The sequence below is a fragment of the Mercurialis annua genome, linkage group LG6 (assembly GCF_937616625.2).
Source record: "Mercurialis annua linkage group LG6, ddMerAnnu1.2, whole genome shotgun sequence".
Lineage (NCBI taxonomy): Eukaryota > Viridiplantae > Streptophyta > Magnoliopsida > Malpighiales > Euphorbiaceae > Mercurialis > Mercurialis annua.
This window is the reverse complement of record NC_065575.1, coordinates 42,310,202-42,332,201: the sequence shown is the minus strand read 5'-3', so window position 1 is coordinate 42,332,201 and position 22,000 is coordinate 42,310,202. Positions and strand designations below refer to the sequence as shown.

Genomic DNA, 22,000 nt, shown 5'->3' with positions numbered 1-22,000 from the left:
TTTGGAAAACGGTAGCTGCGGTGGATGACAGTTATACTTAAGTGGCTTAGTTGGGTTGGGTTGGGTTGAGTTTGATAAAAAAAATTAACTTTTTAATTAAATTTTTGAGTATTTTGGATATTTTAGATTTTTATGATATGGCAGCTGATGAGACGTTGCCAACTTTTTTATTTTTTAAATAACAACTCATTATTTTTGATAGAGCTAACAAGTAGTATTTGGACGGAAGGGGTTTAGCAAGGGAAACCACATAATTTAGGATGTTTACTGACTGTTTTAAAAATTTAGGGAGTTCACTTTAAACAGAATCTAAAGTGAGGGCTGATAGTTAATTATTACCCGACGATTACTGATTTATCTCACTGCACATTTTCTCTTGCAAAATTGGAACCCACTGTCTACTGCAAATTTAGCAAAAAAGACCAGTGCAGTGATCTAAAAAAAAAAATGGCACCTCCAAAGAAAACCCAAAACACAACATCAAAGAAATTAAAGAAGAAAAAGAAGAAGAAACTTAAAAACAAGACCAAAACCAAAAGCTTGAGCTCAGTTCCAGTTGACCCCAATGCTATCGACTCCGATTGGTGGGATACTTTCTGGCCCAAGAATTCCTCTCCCTCAGGTACCCACTTTTTTTTTTCTTTTACTTCTTGAAATTAAAATTTAAATTGGTGATGAATTGAAGGGATGTATAATCTTGGTGGGTTTGTTGAATCTGTATTGATAATGTGAAAATTAGAATCTTTTGGAGTTATAAATTGTATTCTTTGATAAAAAAATGTGATTATGTTCAATTTTGAAATAATAGATGCTTCAATACCAGCTGATGAGGAAGAGGCATTCAAGTATTTCTTTAGGGTTTCAAAGCAGACCTTTGAATACATTTGTTCCCTAGTTAGAGAAGATCTTATCTCGAGGCCGCCGTCGGGTCTCATCAACATTGAGGGAAGGCTTCTTAGTGTTGAGAAACAGGTGGCAATTGCTGTCAGAAGGTTGGCTTCGGGCGAGTCTCAAGTCTCGGTTGGTTCGGCTTTTGGAGTCGGGCAGTCTACTGTCTCTCAAGTCACTTGGAGGTTCATTGAAGCGCTTGAAGAACGGGGGAGGCACCATCTTAAGTGGCCTGATTCGAGTAGAATCGAGGAGATTAAGTTTCAATTTGAATCGTTGTTTGGTTTGCCGAATTGCTGTGGAGCTATTGATGCAACGCATATCGTTATGACACTTCCGGCGGTTGAAACATCGGATGATTGGTGTGACCAAGAGAATAACTATAGCATGTTCTTGCAGGGGGTTGTCGACCACGAAATGAGATTTCTTGATATTGTGACTGGTTGGCCTGGGGGAATGACTGTGTCGAGACTGCTGAAATGTTCTGGGTTTTACAAGCGATGCGAGAATGGAGAGCGTTTGAACGGAAATTTAAGAGAGTTGTCTCAAGGAGCAGAGATCAGAGAATATATCGTTGGTGGAGTTGGTTATCCTCTTCTACCATGGCTGATAACTCCTGATGGAAGTGATGAACAGTCGGATGCTATGTCGAGTTTCGATACGAGGCATGAGATGGCGCGGTTGCTTGCGGTGAACTCATTCTTGCAGCTGAAAGGAAGTTGGAGAATTCTTAACAAGGTAATGTGGAGACCGGATAAAAGGAAACTGCCAAGTATTATCTTGGTATGCTGTTTACTTCACAATATTATGATTGACAATGGAGACCAGTTGCATCCTGATGTTGCTTTGTCCGGTCATCATGACTCGGCTGGTTATGGAGAACAGTTCTGCAATCAAATTGACCCATTGGGAAGAACCTTGCGAGAGAATCTAGCAAAGTATTTGCACCTTACACAAGAGAAATCTCTATCATAGTAGTCAAAGTTTTCATCTTTAATGCAAAAGGATTATTTTTATCATATTGAGCACTATACTTTTATTACTTCTCTTTGTTTATTTCAAGAGCAAATTATTCCGCCATTTCTAACATTTATCATAACTCACACTTGTATCTTGTTTCAGAGCTCATAATGATGTGGTCCTTATGTTTAAATCTCGTTAACGATTAGAGTGTTTTGTGAATAAAAATCCTTTATATTAATCATTGAAAAAGTAAGAGATTAAATTGATGATTATTTTTTAAAAAATTGGACTAAGGAGACTCCTATTAGGGTTACAGTATTTCTTGCCAATTCTTGAATGGGCTCCTCGTTACACTTTCGAGTTCTTGAAAGTTGATCTTATCTCCGGCATCACTATTGCCAGTCTTGCTATTCCTCATGGAATCAGTTATGCTAAACTAGCTAACTTGCCACCAATTCTTGGACTCTGTAAGTGCTCTAAAGAAGCTATATCTCTATATTCTATAGCTTTTATTTTTCTTGATTTTGATTGTGGATAATAATTGCAGATTCAAGCTTTGTTCCGCCACTGGTGTATGCAATGATGGGAAGTTCGAGAGATTTGGCAGTAGGCACAGTGGCAGTTGCGTCTCTGCTAACGGTGTCTATGTTAAGAAATGAAGTTAAAGCTAACGAGAATGACATATCAACCTGTCATCTAACTACATTTTTTTTGTAAGAAGTTAGTAATATTGATTCCAAGCTATGGCTTCCTGTCCTTATTTACACTATATTTTACTCATTTCTTCTGTCATCTCCTTTTCAGGTTAGTTTTGGCTCTACACCTTTGGAATATTAAACAACTTGGCTCTTCTTCTTAATGTATGTATTTCTATGCCCTTTTGTCAAACTGAGTGAAAATGAGAAGTATCAACTCAAATGGTCGTATTTATTATGCTTTTTGATCTCTTTATGTGAGGAAATATGGCTTAATCGAGCATTGGTTTATTGCCTATCCTTTTTCTTTTCTTTGAGAGACTGATAGGTGAGGCAGGGGTTCTGTGTAGCATCTATGGTAGGAACCTTTTGCTTTATGAACTGCTTGATTTGTGTATATCCAAACTAATGGTTATCAGATATCCTTTTTATAACAGCTATATCAGCATTTTAACTTCTTGTTTACCTGGTGGTAACTAAGTTATTTTGTATTCTCTAGTTAGTGGCGATATGCACTTACTTGCATTATGTTAAATTGCATAGTTAAATATGATGATGTTGATGTAGGACAGTTTGGAATTCTGTGTTGGTCAACTGGTTTCATTTGATAAGTTTGATGAAAAAATAATATCAGATGTTGATTTTATATTTTCGACACTTGAAGAAGAGAGAAGTTTTGAACTTTTAAGCATCCCTTCGAAAATATTTATGCATCCCTTCTAAGTTTTTAACTTGTAGTAGAATAATATATTAGATCACAACCAGGAAATGACATGAAAAACCACTACCATATTCCAACAGTACAGAAATTATTTTAGTAGTCCTGCTTCTGCTAATTACGAAATACAGGACCAGCAACTAGTTTATTTAAATCAAGAGATGTAGGATTCTGCCAGGACTAAAATTTTCTCATACCATACTGCTTTTTCTTATGGTTTTTGATCCCAATAAATGAAACATCAGATGTTTGGAAACTATGGGATCATGAAATGCATGTTACTTTACTTTAGGTTCATATCATTTTTCATACGCCACTGCATCATAGTTATGTCTAACTTCAAATTTCAGGCATGTTTCTGTTTAACAGGCTGTTGCGCCTCTTTGTGGATTAATGAGTGCAATTTCTTTTCCGTCAAGACGTCCCGCAATTTGTACTTGAATTCCTTTTGTATCTGCCTGTTCAGTTAGTTCAATAGCTTTTTTCATTGCTTTCCGAAATGAAACTCTATTCTTTAATTGTCCGGCTATAAATTCTGCAAGAATATTAGGATTCCCGTAAGGGTTTGATAATGCATTTGTAAGCAAGTAGACACATTTACCTCAGAAACTTATTTGTTAAAGTTTACTTGACGACTATTTCGCATTGCAGATATGACATGGCTTCTAACTCTTGGAAAAAAAGAGTCGAGTGTACCGAGAAAAGCTTCTTGCAATTCCTACGCGTTGGACAGAGAGCTGCATGTAATGACTCTTCTTAGAGGATGAGAATCAGCTGAAACTTGAAGGTCAAAGAGACAGCACAAGCGAGCTAATAACAATTTTTATTCAAATCTGCCATACTAGGAAGAAAACTTGGAGATCGCTCATTACAAAGTCGCCCTTCCTTTGTTCTTTGGATTTCAAGACAGCAGTTCCATTTGATTATAGGCGTCTCTACGTAAAGAATTACCAGTACCTGAATAGTCACCCAAATTTGTGTTCTGTATTGTGTATTTTATCATATTCTTTGCTTATATAGCTGATACTCATAGTGTAGGGCAGTGTACAGATTAGCAAGTGTATAATGCTATCAGTTGATGTACCACATCGGTTTGTTTTTAGTATCATACAAGTGCAATAGGTTGTACCTTGTCACGTAAATACATTTGTGACTATGAATATGCAGTAAAGTGAAAAATTGTGTACCAATTGATGAGCAATATTAACTTTTTATATAACAGACAGATCAATAAACTTTATGATAATAAATGTTCGATTACAACTAGTCAATAAAATTGAAAACTATGCTAAAGCAGAATCTATAATAGTAGCTTGTTCATAAGAACCGTGTGCACCGGCTTCATCCGAACTATGCGCATCCTATAAGGACTACAAACAATGGGAATAATGGGACGCGGTGCTGCACGGAAATATATGATGTTTGGTGGAGGCTGAACACGGAGTAGAGTGTTTGGTGGAGGCTGAACACGAAGAAGAGGCTGCTTCTGTGACATGCAAATCCTTGTCTGAATACTGTATAGATGTCCAATGTAGTCAGTTGGCTGAAGTTCATTATAAGTCATCATAATATTGTTGAAAACTAAACAAGTTAATAAACTATCAGAACCCGCTTGATGCGCTCCTCCGACCCGTTCGACTCCAAGTATGTTAGCCAGCTTTTCAAGACTTAACTCGCCTTCGAGCAAACCGTCACAGAGCCTAGCCACATACTTCACATCAACCACACCGCCAAAGCATTCTCCGATAAGTCGAGTAAAGTCCGTAATGGATTCGGGTAATAAGTTGTTGCTCAAAAGCTTGACTAAGTAACCTAAATCATATAAGCCGTGAAAATTTACCCAAAGCAAATCACTATGACGGCCTAAAAGAGAGGTAAGCAATGTCGAAAACTCGTGTAAATCAATGCCGTCTGTCTCGAGTCTTACAAAATCAATTCCAGACTTCTTCAAGAACACAATGGAATCTTCAGAATAAACATCAAGATCCCTGCTGAAAAAGAAATTAAACTGCCAGGTTCCGCCAATCTCGCCATTCATGTTCGAAGGAGTTAATCCTAATTGAAGCATATTCATAGCGTCGACATTACACTTTAAGTCAGCGTATCTGCGAACATCTCCACAATCTCTGGGTGAACTCGCAAGAAACCCCGGAAACTCAGTATCAAATGATACAACTCGATAGTCATTAAGACAACTGTCGAGCTTTCGAAACTCTTCAACCAAATTGTTGCTCCAAACGTTGGTACAAGCCATGTTGCTGTCTCGCTGATCAACTATTCTTCACTGAAGTTTTTTTTCTTTCTCTAATTGTGAGTGACTGGCTCAGTTTTTATAAGAGGTTTTGCTTGAGTCCCACTCCTGTCACTATAAGGAATCCTTATCGCATGATGATTCTTAATTTAAGGTAAAAGATACGTGTAAGGTCCTTACTTTTTAGTGTGAATCTCACATAAACTCATCTGATTACCCAATGTTTCCTAAACGGCTGATGTTACTTGTTAGACTGATGCTCACCGAGTTAGATTTACAACAAACATTAGGGGTGTATTTGTATTTTTTCCTTTTAATTTATTAGCCCCTAAAATCCTAATTACAAAATGGTTATTATTAGGCATTATTTATCACTTTTTTTTTTATTTCATGAGTATATTTATTCTGACATCCCCGACATGTACAAAAAAATTCTCACTTGCTTCCCTTTTATTTCAAGATCAGACGATGTTGTCCTGAAATTTAATTTCATTAGTAATTGGAGTGTTTTATGAATGAAAAATTGTTAATATTTACTATCATCGGAAGAGTAAGAGATTAAATGAATAAAGGATTACTTTTACCCTCGAACTTGCGTTAAAGTATCAAAAAAGTCCAAAGCTGGAAAATAGAATCATTTATACCCTGAACTTGTATATTTCAGCTCAAAAACACCCCTTCCCACTCTCATCTCGGAGAGTGAGGTACACTCTCTGATTTTGGATAATGGTTTTCTTTCAAAGTGGTTTTTCACAAAACAAAAGGTCAAAATGGTGCTTAAAATTTTCAATTTTTCAAATTAACATATAAAACTTTTAAATTAACATATAAAATTTTAAAATTAATAATTAATTTTAATTTTTTTTATTTTATTAATAATAAAAATATTTTTTATACACAACAAAACAATTTACCATAACGTAAAATCGACCCCCGAAATAGACCCGGTGGGTCTAGTGATGAACAGATCCCACGGATCTGTTCGTCGCTTTCATAATGAAAGTGATGAACAGACCCATATGGGTCTGTTCATTTGGCAAGCTCCTCGCCAAAACGAGGAGCAGATCTGCTCCTCGTTTTGGCAAGGAGCGGAGCTGCAGGAGGACAGCTCCTTTCTCCGGCCGGAGTTAAAAAAAAAAATTATTTTTTTTTGGGAAAAAAGTGTAAAAAGGTACCTAAATTAATTATGGTTAAAAAGAAAAATTATTTTTTAGATAAAAAAAATTATTCATTTAATTAGTGTTAAATTGTAATTAATTAATGGTTATATATGATTAATTAGTGTTGATTATGATTAATAAGAGATTGATTATGATTGATTTAAATCTCACTCTCCAATTAGAGCGACACGTCAGCAAAGGGGCTTTTTTGATCCGGTTTACACAAGTTCAGGGTATAAGTGATCCGGTTTTCCAGCTTTGGACTTTTTTGATATTTTGACGCAAGTTCGAGGGTGAAAGTGATCCTTTGTTCGAGATTAAATTGATAAAAGATTTAAAAACGGAATAAAGTATCAAAAAGGATAAAATTATCAACCTTAAAATTGAATGTTCTTTTTTTTAACGGCAATTTTTTTAGAAAAATCTAACAGAACATTTTATTGTTTACGTTATTTAAGACAGAATCAAACAACAAGAGAAATATAAATGTAAATTATGATAAATATTTGGACTATCAGATTAATTTATTCTTATTTCATTCATGGATAAAAGGAAAAAAGAATTGATTATGAAGAAAATTTATTGAAGTCCTCAGATTTGTGATCGTCTTTACATGTTTTTCCGATTATATATGTATAGAATGGCTTCTATCACCTGATGTTCGTTAAACATGAAAATACACCCTCAACTAAGCAAAATTTATACACAAATAACCTAAATGTCTTAATTTAATTTCAGCAAGAATTATGACAATTATTGGCTGATAAAAGGCAAATTTATCTCAATCTCCCTTGGTAGGAGGTTTCACACAAGCACAAAAGTTCCCTTTCTTTCTCCTCGGGGTAGTTCTCGTTCCGCCATACAGGTAGTCTCGCAGTAGAACACTTGTTCTTCGATCCATGATCTTCGTTTTTCCTCTGCTTTTGTTTTCATCGTCGCGTTTCACCAACAGAAATTGTATTTTCTGCACCTCTAACTGCAACCTGCCGATTTTCTGAGAGTCTCTTCTTGCCTGTTCTGCAATTTTTCTCTTCCTGACAATTCCATTCTCGTCTAATATAGAATTCTCGTCAAAGGTAGATGCATCATCTTCAACGCTCTTCGTTAATTTGCGATTTTGATCAAACAGCTTCATGATGGTCTCCTCGGATTCTTCTAACTGTTCCTTCACACTGTCATATTCAAGTCCTTTATCCTTTTTGCTCTTCTCAGTGATCTCCACTTTCTTCTTCAAGTCTTGAACAGTTATTTGAAGATTAGTCAACTTTTGTGCATCAGAATCAAGTCTTTCAAGAACCTTCCTCTCATTCCCTTCTTGACGAGACCCTGAAAATCTCCTCGAGATCTCCAACTTGTCCACGCTGACATCCTTCTCAACCATTGATTCTGTAGAAGAGTACCGTTTGCTGCGCTTTTTTTCTGCCAAGGCAGCATTTGCCTTTACGGACTTCTCGACAGTCAGGTCGATGCTGGTATCGTGGTTAGCAGTTTCCCATATTTCAAGCATCTGATCATCAGCCTTGACTGTGTCCCTTCTGCTGATCCCATAAGATGAACACTCGGATACCTGATCGAGCATTATGTCTTTCGTCATCACTTCATTTCCTGCTCCATTGGTTTCATGTCTCAGTCCCTTGCCCTCTGGATTTTGACTTCCGTGCTTGGCTACTCCAATAGATTCTTGATGTAAGCTGCTTCTAGATTTCAATACTTCAATTTCTCCCATAGCAGCCTCAAGCTTAGAATTAGCACTCGACTGTTCCAGAACAGCAAGTCTCTCCCTTTCTAACACAGCCTCTTCAATAGCTTTAATACGCATCTCTAAATTTTGCAAGTCCAGAAGCTCATCTGGATTCATAGTTCTTTGTTCATAATTAGTCTCTTGAGAGCTCTCCAAATGGACTTCTGACATGGTACCCTACAGCAAAATGGATATGAGACGTCAATTTTAGACAATACTGAAAACCAAATGCAATAGCAACTTAGGAAGAAATAAAGCAGGAAACTTAATTCACTAAATCATAGGGAAGCAGCCAGATATATTTCCAGTCGAATACCATAAAACTAACATTCACATTACTTTAAGATGAGGTTCAAGCGTGATGGACTGACAGCTCATTAAAGAAAACAGCTGAAAGTCCTCTGTTTAAATGAGAAATGTACAAAACAGAAATGTCATTGATTCAAGGTTCAGTCATAGAACAATATACAGTTTCAGAGACTCTAGATGCCATGAGATCCTAAGCATAAGGTTTTAAACTTCAGATTACCAGTTGAACGGGGTAGTGCGGTGGAGAAAAGAAAAATAATGAGGGAGGAAACAAGTATACATTATGCATCTGTAAAGGTTATACACATACTATAGCTAATCATAGAAGCATAAATTTGGGGAAATACTCGATAATGCTAATTCTGCAAATCTAAAAGAGAACAATAAAGAATATTCAGTTAAGAACTAAGTCGAAATAAATATTCAATATTCATTCAAAAAAAAAAACTAAATTTACCTTTGGTTCCTTCTTGTCAACTTCAGGAAGTATTGCATGAGTGGAAGTATGATTCTCCAATGACATTATACTCTCCCTCAATGAAATGAATGTGGGGATATAAGAAGTCATCGTAGTCTTTAGTTCCTCATTTTCACATTCCAGGGTGGTTACTCTTTCTTTCAGTTGATCAATCTCCACTGACTTTCCTTCAAGACTTTCACATGCTTCAATGAGCTCATAAACCTTTCCTTCAAACAGGGCTTGTTGCACTGTAGATATCTGCAACTCACCGAAAAGTACTGCAGCCTGAGACTCCCATCTTTGAACCTCGTATCTTTCTTTCTGCAGTTCAGAATTCAGAGATTCCTCCCTGCTTTTAGCCTCTAAAATTTCTCCGTTCAATTTCTCCAGGTCAGCTTCCAATTCTCTGTTAGCTTCACGAATGCATTCTAACTCCATACTTTGCTGATCATAATCCCCAGATAGTTTGATTATCTGCTTTTCTTGATCTGCCCGAATCAATTCAGCCTCATCACACTTGCTTTTTAGGTCTTCCACCATTTTATGAAGCTCTCTTTTCTCATCAAACATCAAACTAAGTTCCACTAGCTTCCCCTCCATTGTCTTCACCTTCTCGTCGAGGCCATTATTGACATGATAAAGTTTATCCAAATTTTGATTAAGCTGTATTACTTCCAAAACTTTTTCAGAGATGATATCCCTAAAAATTAGAGAAAGGGTACTTAGAGATACTGTTTCAGAAAATATTGTACAGTTCTCATCTTCTAAATTTCTTTTCTCCTCTCCCAAATTTGAGATTGACTTCATAAAGGATCTTTGTTCATCAAGTAACTTGCAGTTCTCCTCCTGTAAATTCTGATAAGCCACCTGCAAGTCTAAAAGCTGTCCATGAACATTCTTTAACTCTATGTTCAGTAAATCCTCTCTGTGCTCTCCATCCACAATCTTGTTTTTCAACCCTTCATTCATCTCTAAAAGGTTCTTGCTCTCACTATGCAAAACCAAGAACTGCTCAGACCTATGCGTCAACTCTTGATCAAGAGTATTTTTAGCTGTCACAAGATTTGCCACCTCGTGTTGAAGTTGTCCCAGCAGAGTAACAAAAACAGAATTCTCGATGACCGACTTCTCGTATTTATCTTGCATCTCCAAGAGATATCTTTGTGTTTGTTGAAGCTTGTTCAGAGCATGGTTTAGAAGTATTTGGTCATGGTCAGCCTTATCTTCACCACATGGGTTCACCTCGAGTTCAAGAGTCTTCAGCACTCTATAAAGCCCCACTCTCAGCACTTTAATTTGATCATATAAAGATTTAACCTCCATCTGTTGTTCAAGATTTTCATGCTCCAATTTGGAAATCAATTTTTCTGACAGTTTAGATGCCTCCAGGAGTTTTTGACACTCCAGCAGAAGGGAAACATTATTTCCTTCCTGATCTTGAACACACTTCTGCAAAATGAAAATTTCTGTCTGAGAAAAAAAGGCTTTCTCCAGTTCTTCTTCATATTGTTTCTTTATGCGCCGCTGGCTTTCTTCTTGGAGTAACTGAATCTGTGTCGCCATACCGGCCAACTGAGCCTCGCTCACCTGAGCAAAATTAGAATGTTTTTGCTTTTGAGCATCTAAGTGAACCTGTAACTCTTCGACTTCTTGAAGTTTAGACTCTCTCTCTTTGTCCAGACTGGAATATCTCCTTTCTAAATCTGTATAATTTTTCTCCAGATTTTCCAGTGTTTTCTGAGTGATGTCCAACTGAGAAATTAGATTCCTCTTCATAGTAACCAGGTCCAACTTCTCATTCTCGAGCAGCACAGCTAAATCTTCTAGGTTCTTTGATTTTACCCTCAACCCTTCAACCTCAGCATTTGCATCAGAAAGGGAATTCTCCAAAAGATTGTTCTTCTCTGCAAGTTTCTCCAAATTATCAGTGGCAACCTGCAACTCAGAGACTAGTGCGGCTTTCTCAGAAACAAGTGTGGATTTTTCTCCCAGCAGAGATTGACAGGATTCTTCTAATTCCCTTACCCTCTCTCTCACCCCTTCTAGCTCAACATTCAAATCCGATAAAGAATTCTCCAAAAGAGCATTTTTCTCTATAAGTTTCTCCATGATCTCCAACTTTTCCAAAAGAGCTACTTTTTTGCTTCTCTCTTGCTCACAAACCTCTTTTAGTCTTATATTTTCATCTTGCAAATCCTGCACAGACGACCCGAGGCAATCTGGACTGAGGCCAACAGACTCCACCTGCTCAATTATAGCCTGGTGGTTCTTTTTAAGGTCTTGAAGTTCCTCCTTTAGACAGTAAATTTCTTGCTGAAGAGCATTTCTTTGGTCCAACCGAAGTTCGACATCCGCTTCAAGTTTACCTATAGTCTCCCGTAAGCTTGAAATCTCATCTTGCAGACTCTCTATCGTCAAAGTTGAAGATAAGTTGACATCACTCAGGCCCTTGTTCTTCACCTTGACTTCCTCCACTTCATTTTGTAAGCTCTGATTATGAACTTCCAGGCCCTGTAATATCTGACCCTTATTTTGAATCTCTGCAGCCATGGATCTCAGTTCTTCCTGAGATTGAGAGTGCAAATGCTGCAAGGTTTGAAAAGCAGTTTCAGCCTCCATGAACCGCAAGCGCTCTTCTTGTAGGCAAGTCCAAAGTCTACCTAATTCCTTCTGCTTCTCTGTAAGTTCTTCATTTTGTGCTGCCATTTTCTGTACTAGAGTCTCCACCTCAGAGTGCATAGTATGATTTGATTTCTCCAGCAAAAGACACTTTTCTTCAGCACCCTTCAACTTTGCAACCCCATCATCTATCTCAGAGTTAAGCCTTTGGGCCTCCTCCTGGAGAGAAGCTAGCTTGCGCTCCAATCCAGAAATTGTATCCATACATTGCTGGAACTTGACAGCAGCATCTTCATTCTCTTTAGTTAGCTTGGATACCTCTTGTCTCAAAAATTCAACTTCGCTTTCAGCTTTATCAGCACGCTCATTAAACCTCCTAGCATCTTCCTCAGAAAGAAACAATTTCTCCTCTAGAGCAGAAATCTTCTCCAAACACTGGTTGTACTGATGAAGAGCATTTTCTTTTTCAGCTTCTAGTCTATTCAGTTCTTTTTTAAGTGTTTCAGCCTCTATTTCAGCTTTACTAGCTCGTTCGGTCAGTTCTCCTGCATCTTTGTGGGCACAGGAGACACTGTTCTCCAGAATAGTTATTTTGTCCAAACACTGCTGATATTGAAGAAAACTAGATTCTCTTTCAGCCTCAAGTCTTGTTATGGCTTCCTTCAAAGTTTGAACTTCACTTTCAGCTTTGCTCGCGCGTTCATTAAGTCCCACGGAATCCTCCTTAGCACGAGAGACTTCTGACTCCAGATTAGACAATCTTTCCAGACTCTGTTGGTACTGTAATAGCTCAGCCTCCTTTTCAGCTTCTAATTTAGCAAGAGTATTCTTTAAGGTTGAAATTTCCATCTCAGCTTTACTCACTCTCTCGGACTCGGACGGAACTCGAGCCTTGATATCACTGCTTTGCACACTTGGCACTTCAGCGTCGTGAAAATTGAGGCCTTTTCTTGCTCTTCCTTCAACTAACTTTGCACTGTTCGGGCCCTCTGCAGATCCAAACAAACCATTGAACTGTTTCAAACCCTTTTTCCCAGGAACAGAATCAGATTCTTCGGTGAAAGCTCCATTCCTCTTGATAGCATTAAAATGTGATGGAGAAACGCCCAAAGCATCCTTTTGCAACTCATCAGGATCAAAAAGGGCACGCATTGGTGGCATGTCAGGTGTACGGGGCTCACCATCAGCAAAACCTGAAGGAGAATCATCTGCTAGCATGAAAGGGACTTGGTTTGGGAATGCCTCTGTCATTGTTTTCTGTGCCTGGCGAATCACTCCGGTTGCATGATCATATCTTTCCGCCAAGGCACGGTATGCTCGGTAAAATTCTTCAACCATTTTCATAAGCTCTGGGCGTTTCTTATAGTACATCTCCGCCCTCCTTGCAAAAGAATCTGCATCTTCTTCAATAAGCTTAATCATTTGTTTGACTTTGACATCCATATCTGTTCAAACAGAAGAGAACTGTTAAAGGGTAGAGAAGAGAAAAAAGGCAAAAACTATATGTTAAGCTTAAAGAAAGAATTTGGGAAGAATAAAAGGAAAAGGAAAAGAAAATGCAGAAAATCCACAGGGCTAGGCTTCCATGTTATGCAATTAAGATGAAATTAAAGAGACTAAGCCATCTGATCAACCGAAAGGAAAGCTAACATAAAAAAGAAGCGCAGGTATAAAATTAGGTAACTTGGAAACACCACCAGTTTCATCTTATTCAAACCACAGATTAAGTTTCTCAAAACTCAATGTATGGCAAAGTCCATCAACATATCTAAGCAAGTAAACAGAATATATGCTAACCACAAAAGACAGAAGGTTTCATATTTTCCCTAAAAAAGTGCATAATGTTATCAATATGAGTTCTTTAAAGTTGCAGTTTCCTGTTGTGTTAAGTCAGAAATGTTTTTGACTGGTATTTTCACATTGTAAAAATAAGGCCCTTTAGAGCATCAATAAAAATGTATAACTATTGAAGTCCATGAAGCAAATTTGGTTTCATGACGGCGGCCCTTTTCCTTTAAAATGACTATGCATTTCTACTCACAGCCTAAACATTCTTATTCTGCAAACACAGAGTGAAATTAGCATCAAACACATAACCGACAAAATCCACGACCTAAAATCGGAAAGAGAACAGTAATCAAACCAGTTCATTACTGCATAAAAAACACAAAATTACTCTCAGGTTACCCTAATCAAAATCACTCAAAAACCGCAGCTAAACAAGATTCCAACTCAACCACTGCTAACGCAGCAGTCAAACCGCATTTGATCGAAACAAAAACAAATTCACCAAGAAATTAACCAGAAGTTTACCTGTAAGATTTTCCTGAAGCCATTTAGAGTTTTTGGGGCTTATGTGGCTGTCCCACCACCAGGAATACTTTCTTTTCGAATCCGTTCGCGACGCCATAGTAATAATAACAATAATTCAATTAACACTGTCCTCCTTATAATTTGATCAGACCTAAATCAATAAATATATAACACTAAATTGCGCAGTATATAGCTGTTTTGAGTCTCTCAGTTCCCTCTGTTTGTACCTAGTCAAACAAAATCAACAAAACAAACATGAGATGGGATCCTTTTACAACCGTTATAACAAAATTGAATTATAATTTACTTAAATACAGCTGATCAGTAGGATTTTGTATGTCTTCAGTTATACTGAATATTAATTGATTATATACAGTTACAGAAATGAAATATAACGGATATCTCCAGAATTTTGCAAAAATAAACTGATCAAAGAAACAATTAAGAGCACAAAATCAAAATCAAAGTGAATTAATGAGGTCAGAATTAGTAAATCAAAATCTTGACAGATTGTAAACAAAATTAGTCAAAATGATCGGACAAAAAAACTCACCGTTACAGTTGCATGTAGTGTTTATAGGACTGATTTTTCTAGTCTTCTAACCCATGGTTAGTAAAAATTGTAGCTCTGAGTTTTGGTTGTGGCCGGAGATGTTAGCTTAATGATGAGGTTTGTTGGGGATCTGTAATGGAAAAAGAAAATACAAGAGTTGAAGAAACCAAACAATTACGCCATGGAATTGAAGTGGGACTACACAGAAAGCAAAAAAGTGGAAATACAGCCATCTCTACAGTACTTTATTAAAAGATGAAGAGGAAATTACCAACTTCTCCTTTCCACTAAATTCACAATATTTGGTCTACACCCTTTTGTACTGGCCAATGAGAATGACCAGAAATTAAAATATAATTAAATTTTTATTAGTAATAATTATAGTAATAAACATTAAACCACATTAGCTGAGAAATTAGTTAGGTTTGACTTAATGATTATACTAATAAAAGTTACCATTTCGGATGATAATCTCTTTACTCTACTAGTTGTTATCGATGAATTTATAATTCAAATGTTATAAGCACTAAATTTTACTTTTTTATTAATATTTTTTTTAATTATTAAAAAAAATTAGTTATCTAATATTTTACTTTTAATTTGGGAATAAAATTGCTATGCGATAGCATATTTTAGAATGAAATTTTATTTATTTTATGATTGTATTTCGGTTATTTTTTTAGAGTTGTTTGTATATTTTTCAGTTATAATTAAAATTATATGATAAAAAAAGATATAATTAAGATTTTGTAGTTTTTTGAATCACCATATTTAAAAAATTATTGATCTTAACTTTTATGATGATTTAGGTTTATACGTTGGAAATTTAAAAAAAATCAAATTAGGCAGTTATGACAATTTTTTAAAATAGTAAGTTAATTTATTAATTATTTTCTTTAAATTTTTACCTTTATTTTAATATAATTAGCGAAAAAGACCGCTTATGGAAGAAATAGAAACTATAACCTAATAGATTATTGATAAATATTTATACCATTTGAAATATGTCTCATCGGTAATATATATATTTATTGTAAGTTAGATTATTAAAAATATTTTATTTTACTACAGTTGATGAATTGAAATGATGAATATAAAAGCTTATGACTAAAACGACTTAAATAGTAATTTTCCCCCTCAACTTGTAAGCAATGGGCAATTAACACATAAATTAACTTTGTGGGCAAATTAGTCATGAACTTGCTGATTATGGGCAATTAGCTCCATTTTGAAAAATTAGCTTAAAATTTGATGGGGCAAATTGCCAATTGAAGGACAAATAACTTACAAGTTTAGGGGATAAATTGTTACAGTGGGGCTAATTGCCCATAATATGCAAGTTCATGACTAATTTGCCCACAAAGTTAATTTATGTGTTATTGCCCACTTACAAATTAAGGGGGCAAATTGCTAATTAAGTCTGCCTAAAACTATTTTAGAAAAAGGGAGTGTCTACTTGACTACTATATTACATAAATCAAAAATGTAATATAGCAATGAGCTATAACTCAAATGGTATAAGCGCTAAACAGCAAACTGCTAGGTCGTGGGTTCGTTTGCTCCCACAAACGCTCTCCCTCCCCAATTATCCAAAAAACACGTAATATAGCATGTACATATTTCTTATTATATTAATATATTTATTTTGTCTCATATTAAATTATTAATACATATTTTACCATGAAAACCAATTTACAAAATATAATAGCCCAGGGTCTTTTGGTAAATGACCTTGCTTGGTGGTTGATGACTTGTTGCTGAGAGGGACGAAATGACACGGTGTCGCCCTCGATGGCCGTCTATTTCAGTTTTTGGACGGTGGCTAAATATGACTGTTGTCACTTTGTCATTCCTCACGCGACTAAGCAAAAGCTCTCTGTACACTGTACAGGACAATTATGACCACGTTTTTTTCTTCTTTTTAATGATTTTTATATTAGCTGGTCGTTATCTTTTTTTATTTATTGTTGTTGTTGGACCGACGATCAAATATTTAGTCACATTTCTTCATTTTCTAATCTCAATCCTTAGACCTTTTTTTTTGGTACAGGGTCCATGAAGTTTCCTAAACGGGTCTCAACTATGAGACGGCACCTTTAAGCCTTCCACATTCAGACTAATCCCCACTCGAGCCGTGTAGGTTCCTTGCGGGAGGCAAACTCTGGCCCCAAATTTTAAACGGCTGCATACATGAGTACGGTTCGAACCCGCGACCTCACTTAAGCTAGAAGAGCGCCTTACCAACTCATTGTTTTCTAACAAAATAGTTTAATTTATGTGAAAATAAATTTAATTTTTAAAATTCAAAAAATATTGTTATACATATAAAAATTTACATTGTGATGTTGTTGTATAAAGTATTTGCAGAATTCTTTTTAGTCTTGGATAAATGATAAAAATAAAATAGAACTCCTTAGAAGAAACAGCCAATTATTTAATGTGGCAACGGGTTCCATTTTATGTGGAACACATAGAAAAACAATAATAAGGAGATGGGCATTGCAAATTAGGAGCATGGTCTAATAATTACATGTTTTTTTCTTGTCCAAGAATTATTACATGTTTTGAGTGCTTGAAAAAAAAAAGACTATCCAATTCAATGCACCCTAATTATACAATTAATTTAAGAATTAATTGCTTAACTTCAGTGTATTTTAAAATTATAATATAAACTTTTAATTTTAACAATGTCGAACATCAACTTTTGAATTTCTACGATTTAAAACACCGAATAATTTTCCGTCAAAAAATGTTGGTGTGGATGCCGGAACTGTGTGTATTCCGGTGTCCACATCAGCATCTTTTGTCGAAAAATTATTCGATATTTTGAATTGCAAAAAAATAATAGTCGTGTATTAAGTTGTCAAAATTGAAAGTTCGTCTTAAATTTGCAAAACATAATAAAATTCATGATTTTTTAGACAAATAAGCCATTAATTAATTAAGATAATTAATTTTATAAATCATTAACCTTTATATTATTTTATTTGGTTATTAAATTTTGATTTGTTTTAATTTAATGTCTGAATTATAAATTTATTTTAATTATAAACAAATGGTTATTAAATATATAAATATTGAGTTGATTTTTGACTATAATGTGTTTATATAAATAAAAATTACTCCCTCCGTCCCAATAGAGTTGTCCACTTTGAAAAAAAATTTTGTCTCAAAACTCTTGTCCACTTTCAAAAAGTAATTAACTTTTACACTCAACTTCTCTATATTACCCCTATTTAAAATCCACTAATGAGTAAATTGCAAGTGGACCCTATATTAAATAGGGGTATGACAAAAAAAGTAAGAAAAATTTTACAATATCAATAAACAATAATTATTTTTCTTAAACTGTGTGATAAAGGCAAAGTGGACAACTCTATTGGGACGGAGGGAGTAGTATTTATCATAAATAATCAAACACCAATTGTTACATCGTATAAGTTAGCTAGAAAGTAAATAAAGATCTCATCAAATGAAATTAAGGTATAATGAGCAAAATAAAATAAATTAAAATTTTATAATCAGTTCAAAAATAAATCAAAAATTTAGTGATAATTTTCAGAATTAAGTATTCAATTAATTAACTACAACAAATTTACTTAAGAAAATATTACTTGTTTGATCATAATTGTTGATAAAATTTCTACACATTATTCGTGCATATAATCAAGAAAAATTCTTAAATAAATTCAGTCCATCACGTCATCCGTAGACTAAACTTATCATATTATAATTTTTTTAAATATTATTTAATGATGTAATGAACTTTAATTCTATTTACGAATAATGTAGTTTATTACACTAATTCATCCAAAAAAAATTGTTTCATATTGTAACTTTGTAACTCAATTATTATTTTCATGACCTAATTTTTATTGTTATAAATATACACTTGGATTTATGCTACCATAAATGAAAGCCTAGCTACCTAATTACATTTGCAATTATGTGGCTATAGGCAATTTGATAGGACAACATGTATTTTTATCATGATCACCAATCTTAAGATGAGATCATGCATAATTTATATATGTGTATAATTAGGAAAGTTTAAATTTATATCTTAAAAAACATGGAAATTATAGAACTAAGCCAAATTCAAAATCAAATTCTTATGAAAAGGGCAATGAACAAAGATAGGCATAGGTTACATTGCCTTTAAAAAGTCCAATTATGCAAAAGCATAATCCTTTGGTTTCTACTAGTGATAATGACGCTTATTGAAACTGATTCCAGATAAAGGATGAGAAGAATAATTGGAGTTTCTTGGCTATTGGGTGGAATATTTTAATAATGCAATTAATTATTAATTTAGTCTTAGCAGCCGTCCAAATTTGGCTGCAACCATAAGTAGGGGTGTGCAAAACCGAACCGAAACCGAAAAACCGAACCGAACCGACAAATTCGGTTCGGTTCGGTTTGAGATTTCAAAGAAATTTCGGTTGGTCGGTTCGGTTCGGTTTTGAGTTAAAAAATATTTCAGACAGATTTCTATGTAAACCGAACCGAAATAACCGAACCGAACCGAAATAACCGACCGAACCGACTGGTTCGGTTCGGTTCGGTTTGAATTTTTTTCTTTTCCTAAAATTTCGGTTCGGTTCGGTTTTTAAAAAAGACCAAAATTCGGTTCGGTTCGGTTCGGTTTGAACCGAATGCACACCCCTAACCATAAGTTTATAGACTTTGTTTGTTGGATAACAATAATTCATTATTATTATTTGGCTAAATCATTTTGTCTATCTACTATGATTAAAATAATAAAATTACCCTTAAACAACAAATTTAACATTATGATTCACCAATTATTTAGTACATTATATACATTTATCAGAACCTACTAAAATAATTTCACAAGCATGAAACACAATTATTTAAGGATTTAAAGATTGTGTGAAACTATGTTGTTTTGTGTGTCAATTAAAGCATTGTGTTTTGATATATAATAGTGTCTAGTAAAATGTCCACATCAGACGAACCATATTTCAATTAAAAGATGCAATTGTCGATATAGAAAAAAGATTATCCGACGAGATCAAAATTCAGACATATGGTAGATCACAAGTATAAAGCAATTAAAAGTGTGTGAGAAATACATAATTAATGTTTTTTCATCTTTTAACCAAATAAATTTTGTTAAACTCATTCCGAGATCCCAATAATCATTTTTATTCAAAAAATTCTACCGACAGACTTTATCATTTTAGTTTCTATACTTACGATTTTCAATTTTTCATGCCCTTATATTAAAAAATTTATATTTTCAATCTCTATATTTGTTGGCACTTTTGTTCATTCAATCGACACAAAAAAATATCAAAATTGAAATTCGGAAAATTTAAAGATTGAAAATATAATTTTGTAAGATTAGGATTTCATGAAGAAAAAAAATACAGAAACCTCAAAATAAGTTTTGTCAATAAATTTTTGTTACGAATATGCAACATCAGAGTAATAATGATAGGGAGGTGGGTGGATAGTAAAGGTGACTTCTAAGCCTTCCTGTCCATTTTCCTTGTAAGCTAACTATTGCAGAATGCCCAAATTTTCCATTTATTCTCAATTGAGGGTGAATTTATATTATTATTTACTATTATTTTGTGAAAAAATACATAACAAAACAAACTAAGAGGAAAGATGCCTAAATCATCTCACCAACATATAAACATGCACTTCAATTGGCATGGAAAGCCATTTTGAATTGACAAGAAATAGACTATTAATCAATTTTATAATTTCTTAATTTTAAATAAATATTGAAAGAGATGTCCAAAGATGATAGTTTAAGTATTGAAATGCCAACCCATTTTGACTATTTGTATAGTCATCTAATTAAGTTGGCATAACCGAATAAACATATTATAATTTGATACGATAGTTTGAGATGAAATTTTTTATTTTAAAAAATGATGATGTATAGACTAAAATACAATATTTTATGTATAGTACATAATAATATTTAGGAGTGTGCATAAACAAAACTGAATCAACATATTCCATTTGTATCAGTTGATATTATAAAAAATTTATTATTAGTTCGGTTTGATTTTGAAATTAAAAATCAACGTTGGAAAATCAACATCCAATTGTAGGGACTTCCAGTAGTGATAGCTAAATTAACCAGACTAATCATATGGGCCGTCCAAATTCTAGACTTGACATTTATATCAAAAATCAATGTCGGATCCCAATTATCTGAAAAACGTAGATTGAAGCGGAGGATCACAGCCAAAAGAAATTATAATAATATATGGACCCAAATCGAAATATGAATTTCACCAAAGAATAATAAAAGAAATGTTACCAATGAGTTATAACTTATTAAATGGTAGAAACGCTGAAGAGCAAACTGATATGTCATGTACAATTTTTTCTACAAACATTGTTAGGTTTCGAAGTAGGACGCTTCTAGTTGGCCTTTAGTGCACATTAAGTGAGGCAGAATTATGATTCAACGCTTTAGACAAAAGCTGTTGAAGCTACCCCGTAAAGATTACACAAATTTAACACAAGGATGAAAATGTAGAGCTCGCTTTACTAAATTTTACTACACTTATGAAATTAAATGTAAATCTAAAATTTTAAAATTGTTCTGTTTAAATTGAATAAAAAAATTAACAAATTAAATTAAATTAAATATTATAACAACTTATTTCCATACCAAAATTAACGTTCTTTTTTTATATACTCTTTATTTTATTTGTCGTTTTTACACATTCTAAAAGTACATTAAATACTATAGATCCTTTTTTATATTTCGATTTCATTCTTATCTTGAAAATATAATATAGTTAATACATCATTAATTTTGCACGTATTATTTATATGTCAAATTCATTAATGTTAAGGATAAAACATAAACATATTGAGAGAAAAGAAAACTTTATTGATTTTTAAGAAATTGAAGCTTACAAATTAATGGCAATCCAATCTTCCTTTTATAGATTTAAGGAGAGGATGCAAATTAGTAATCGCTCTCTAGCTAACTCTAAAATTCACACTTAGCTCATGACTAATCTATTTAGCACATGTTCTATTACTTAGTGGCAGCTCAGCAATCCGTGTGAATCTGATTTGTGCATAGGATCCTCATGCTGCAGCTGCAGATGATGAGAAGAAACACAGAATTGTGTTTGTTGTTATTGATGCTGAAGAAAGCATAAGAACAACAACTTGAACAAATTTGCAGCAGTAGCTGTGATAATAATATAAAAGTCTTTATAAGACATAAAAATACAAAAAAATGAAAAAAAATATAGAAAGACAAAAAAGATGTTAAATGAAAGATTTTACAGACACTATATATAACAATTTTATACATAATTTCAAG

General features: G+C 34.2%; 3 protein-coding genes across 3 annotated transcripts; 1 reads left to right on the top strand and 2 right to left on the bottom strand.

The window, feature by feature from the left end:
* Positions 1–283: 283 nt before the first annotated feature.
* LOC126687317 (protein ANTAGONIST OF LIKE HETEROCHROMATIN PROTEIN 1) lies at positions 284–1,930 on the top strand. The gene is made up of 2 exons (XM_050381850.2): positions 284–622; positions 809–1,930. The coding sequence occupies exons 1-2, from the start codon at positions 448–450 to the stop codon at positions 1,861–1,863; spliced, it is 1,230 nt and encodes a 409-aa protein (XP_050237807.1). The 5' UTR covers positions 284–447; the 3' UTR covers positions 1,864–1,930.
* Positions 1,931–4,454: 2,524 nt separating this feature from the next.
* On the bottom strand, positions 4,455–5,583 carry LOC126687318 (putative CCR4-associated factor 1 homolog 8). The gene has a single exon (XM_050381851.2). It carries the CDS (start codon positions 5,516–5,518, stop codon positions 4,565–4,567), a length of 954 nt encoding a protein of 317 aa, XP_050237808.1. The 5' UTR covers positions 5,519–5,583; the 3' UTR covers positions 4,455–4,564.
* Positions 5,584–7,237: 1,654 nt separating this feature from the next.
* LOC126653538 (protein NETWORKED 1D) lies at positions 7,238–14,893 on the bottom strand. Its single transcript, XM_050347442.2, has 4 exons — positions 14,671–14,893; positions 14,118–14,344; positions 9,183–13,249; positions 7,238–8,593 (listed from the first exon to the last, which is right to left on the bottom strand). The coding sequence occupies exons 2-4, from the start codon at positions 14,212–14,214 to the stop codon at positions 7,457–7,459; spliced, it is 5,301 nt and encodes a 1,766-aa protein (XP_050203399.1). The 5' UTR covers positions 14,215–14,344; positions 14,671–14,893; the 3' UTR covers positions 7,238–7,456.
* Positions 14,894–22,000: the final 7,107 nt, after the last annotated feature.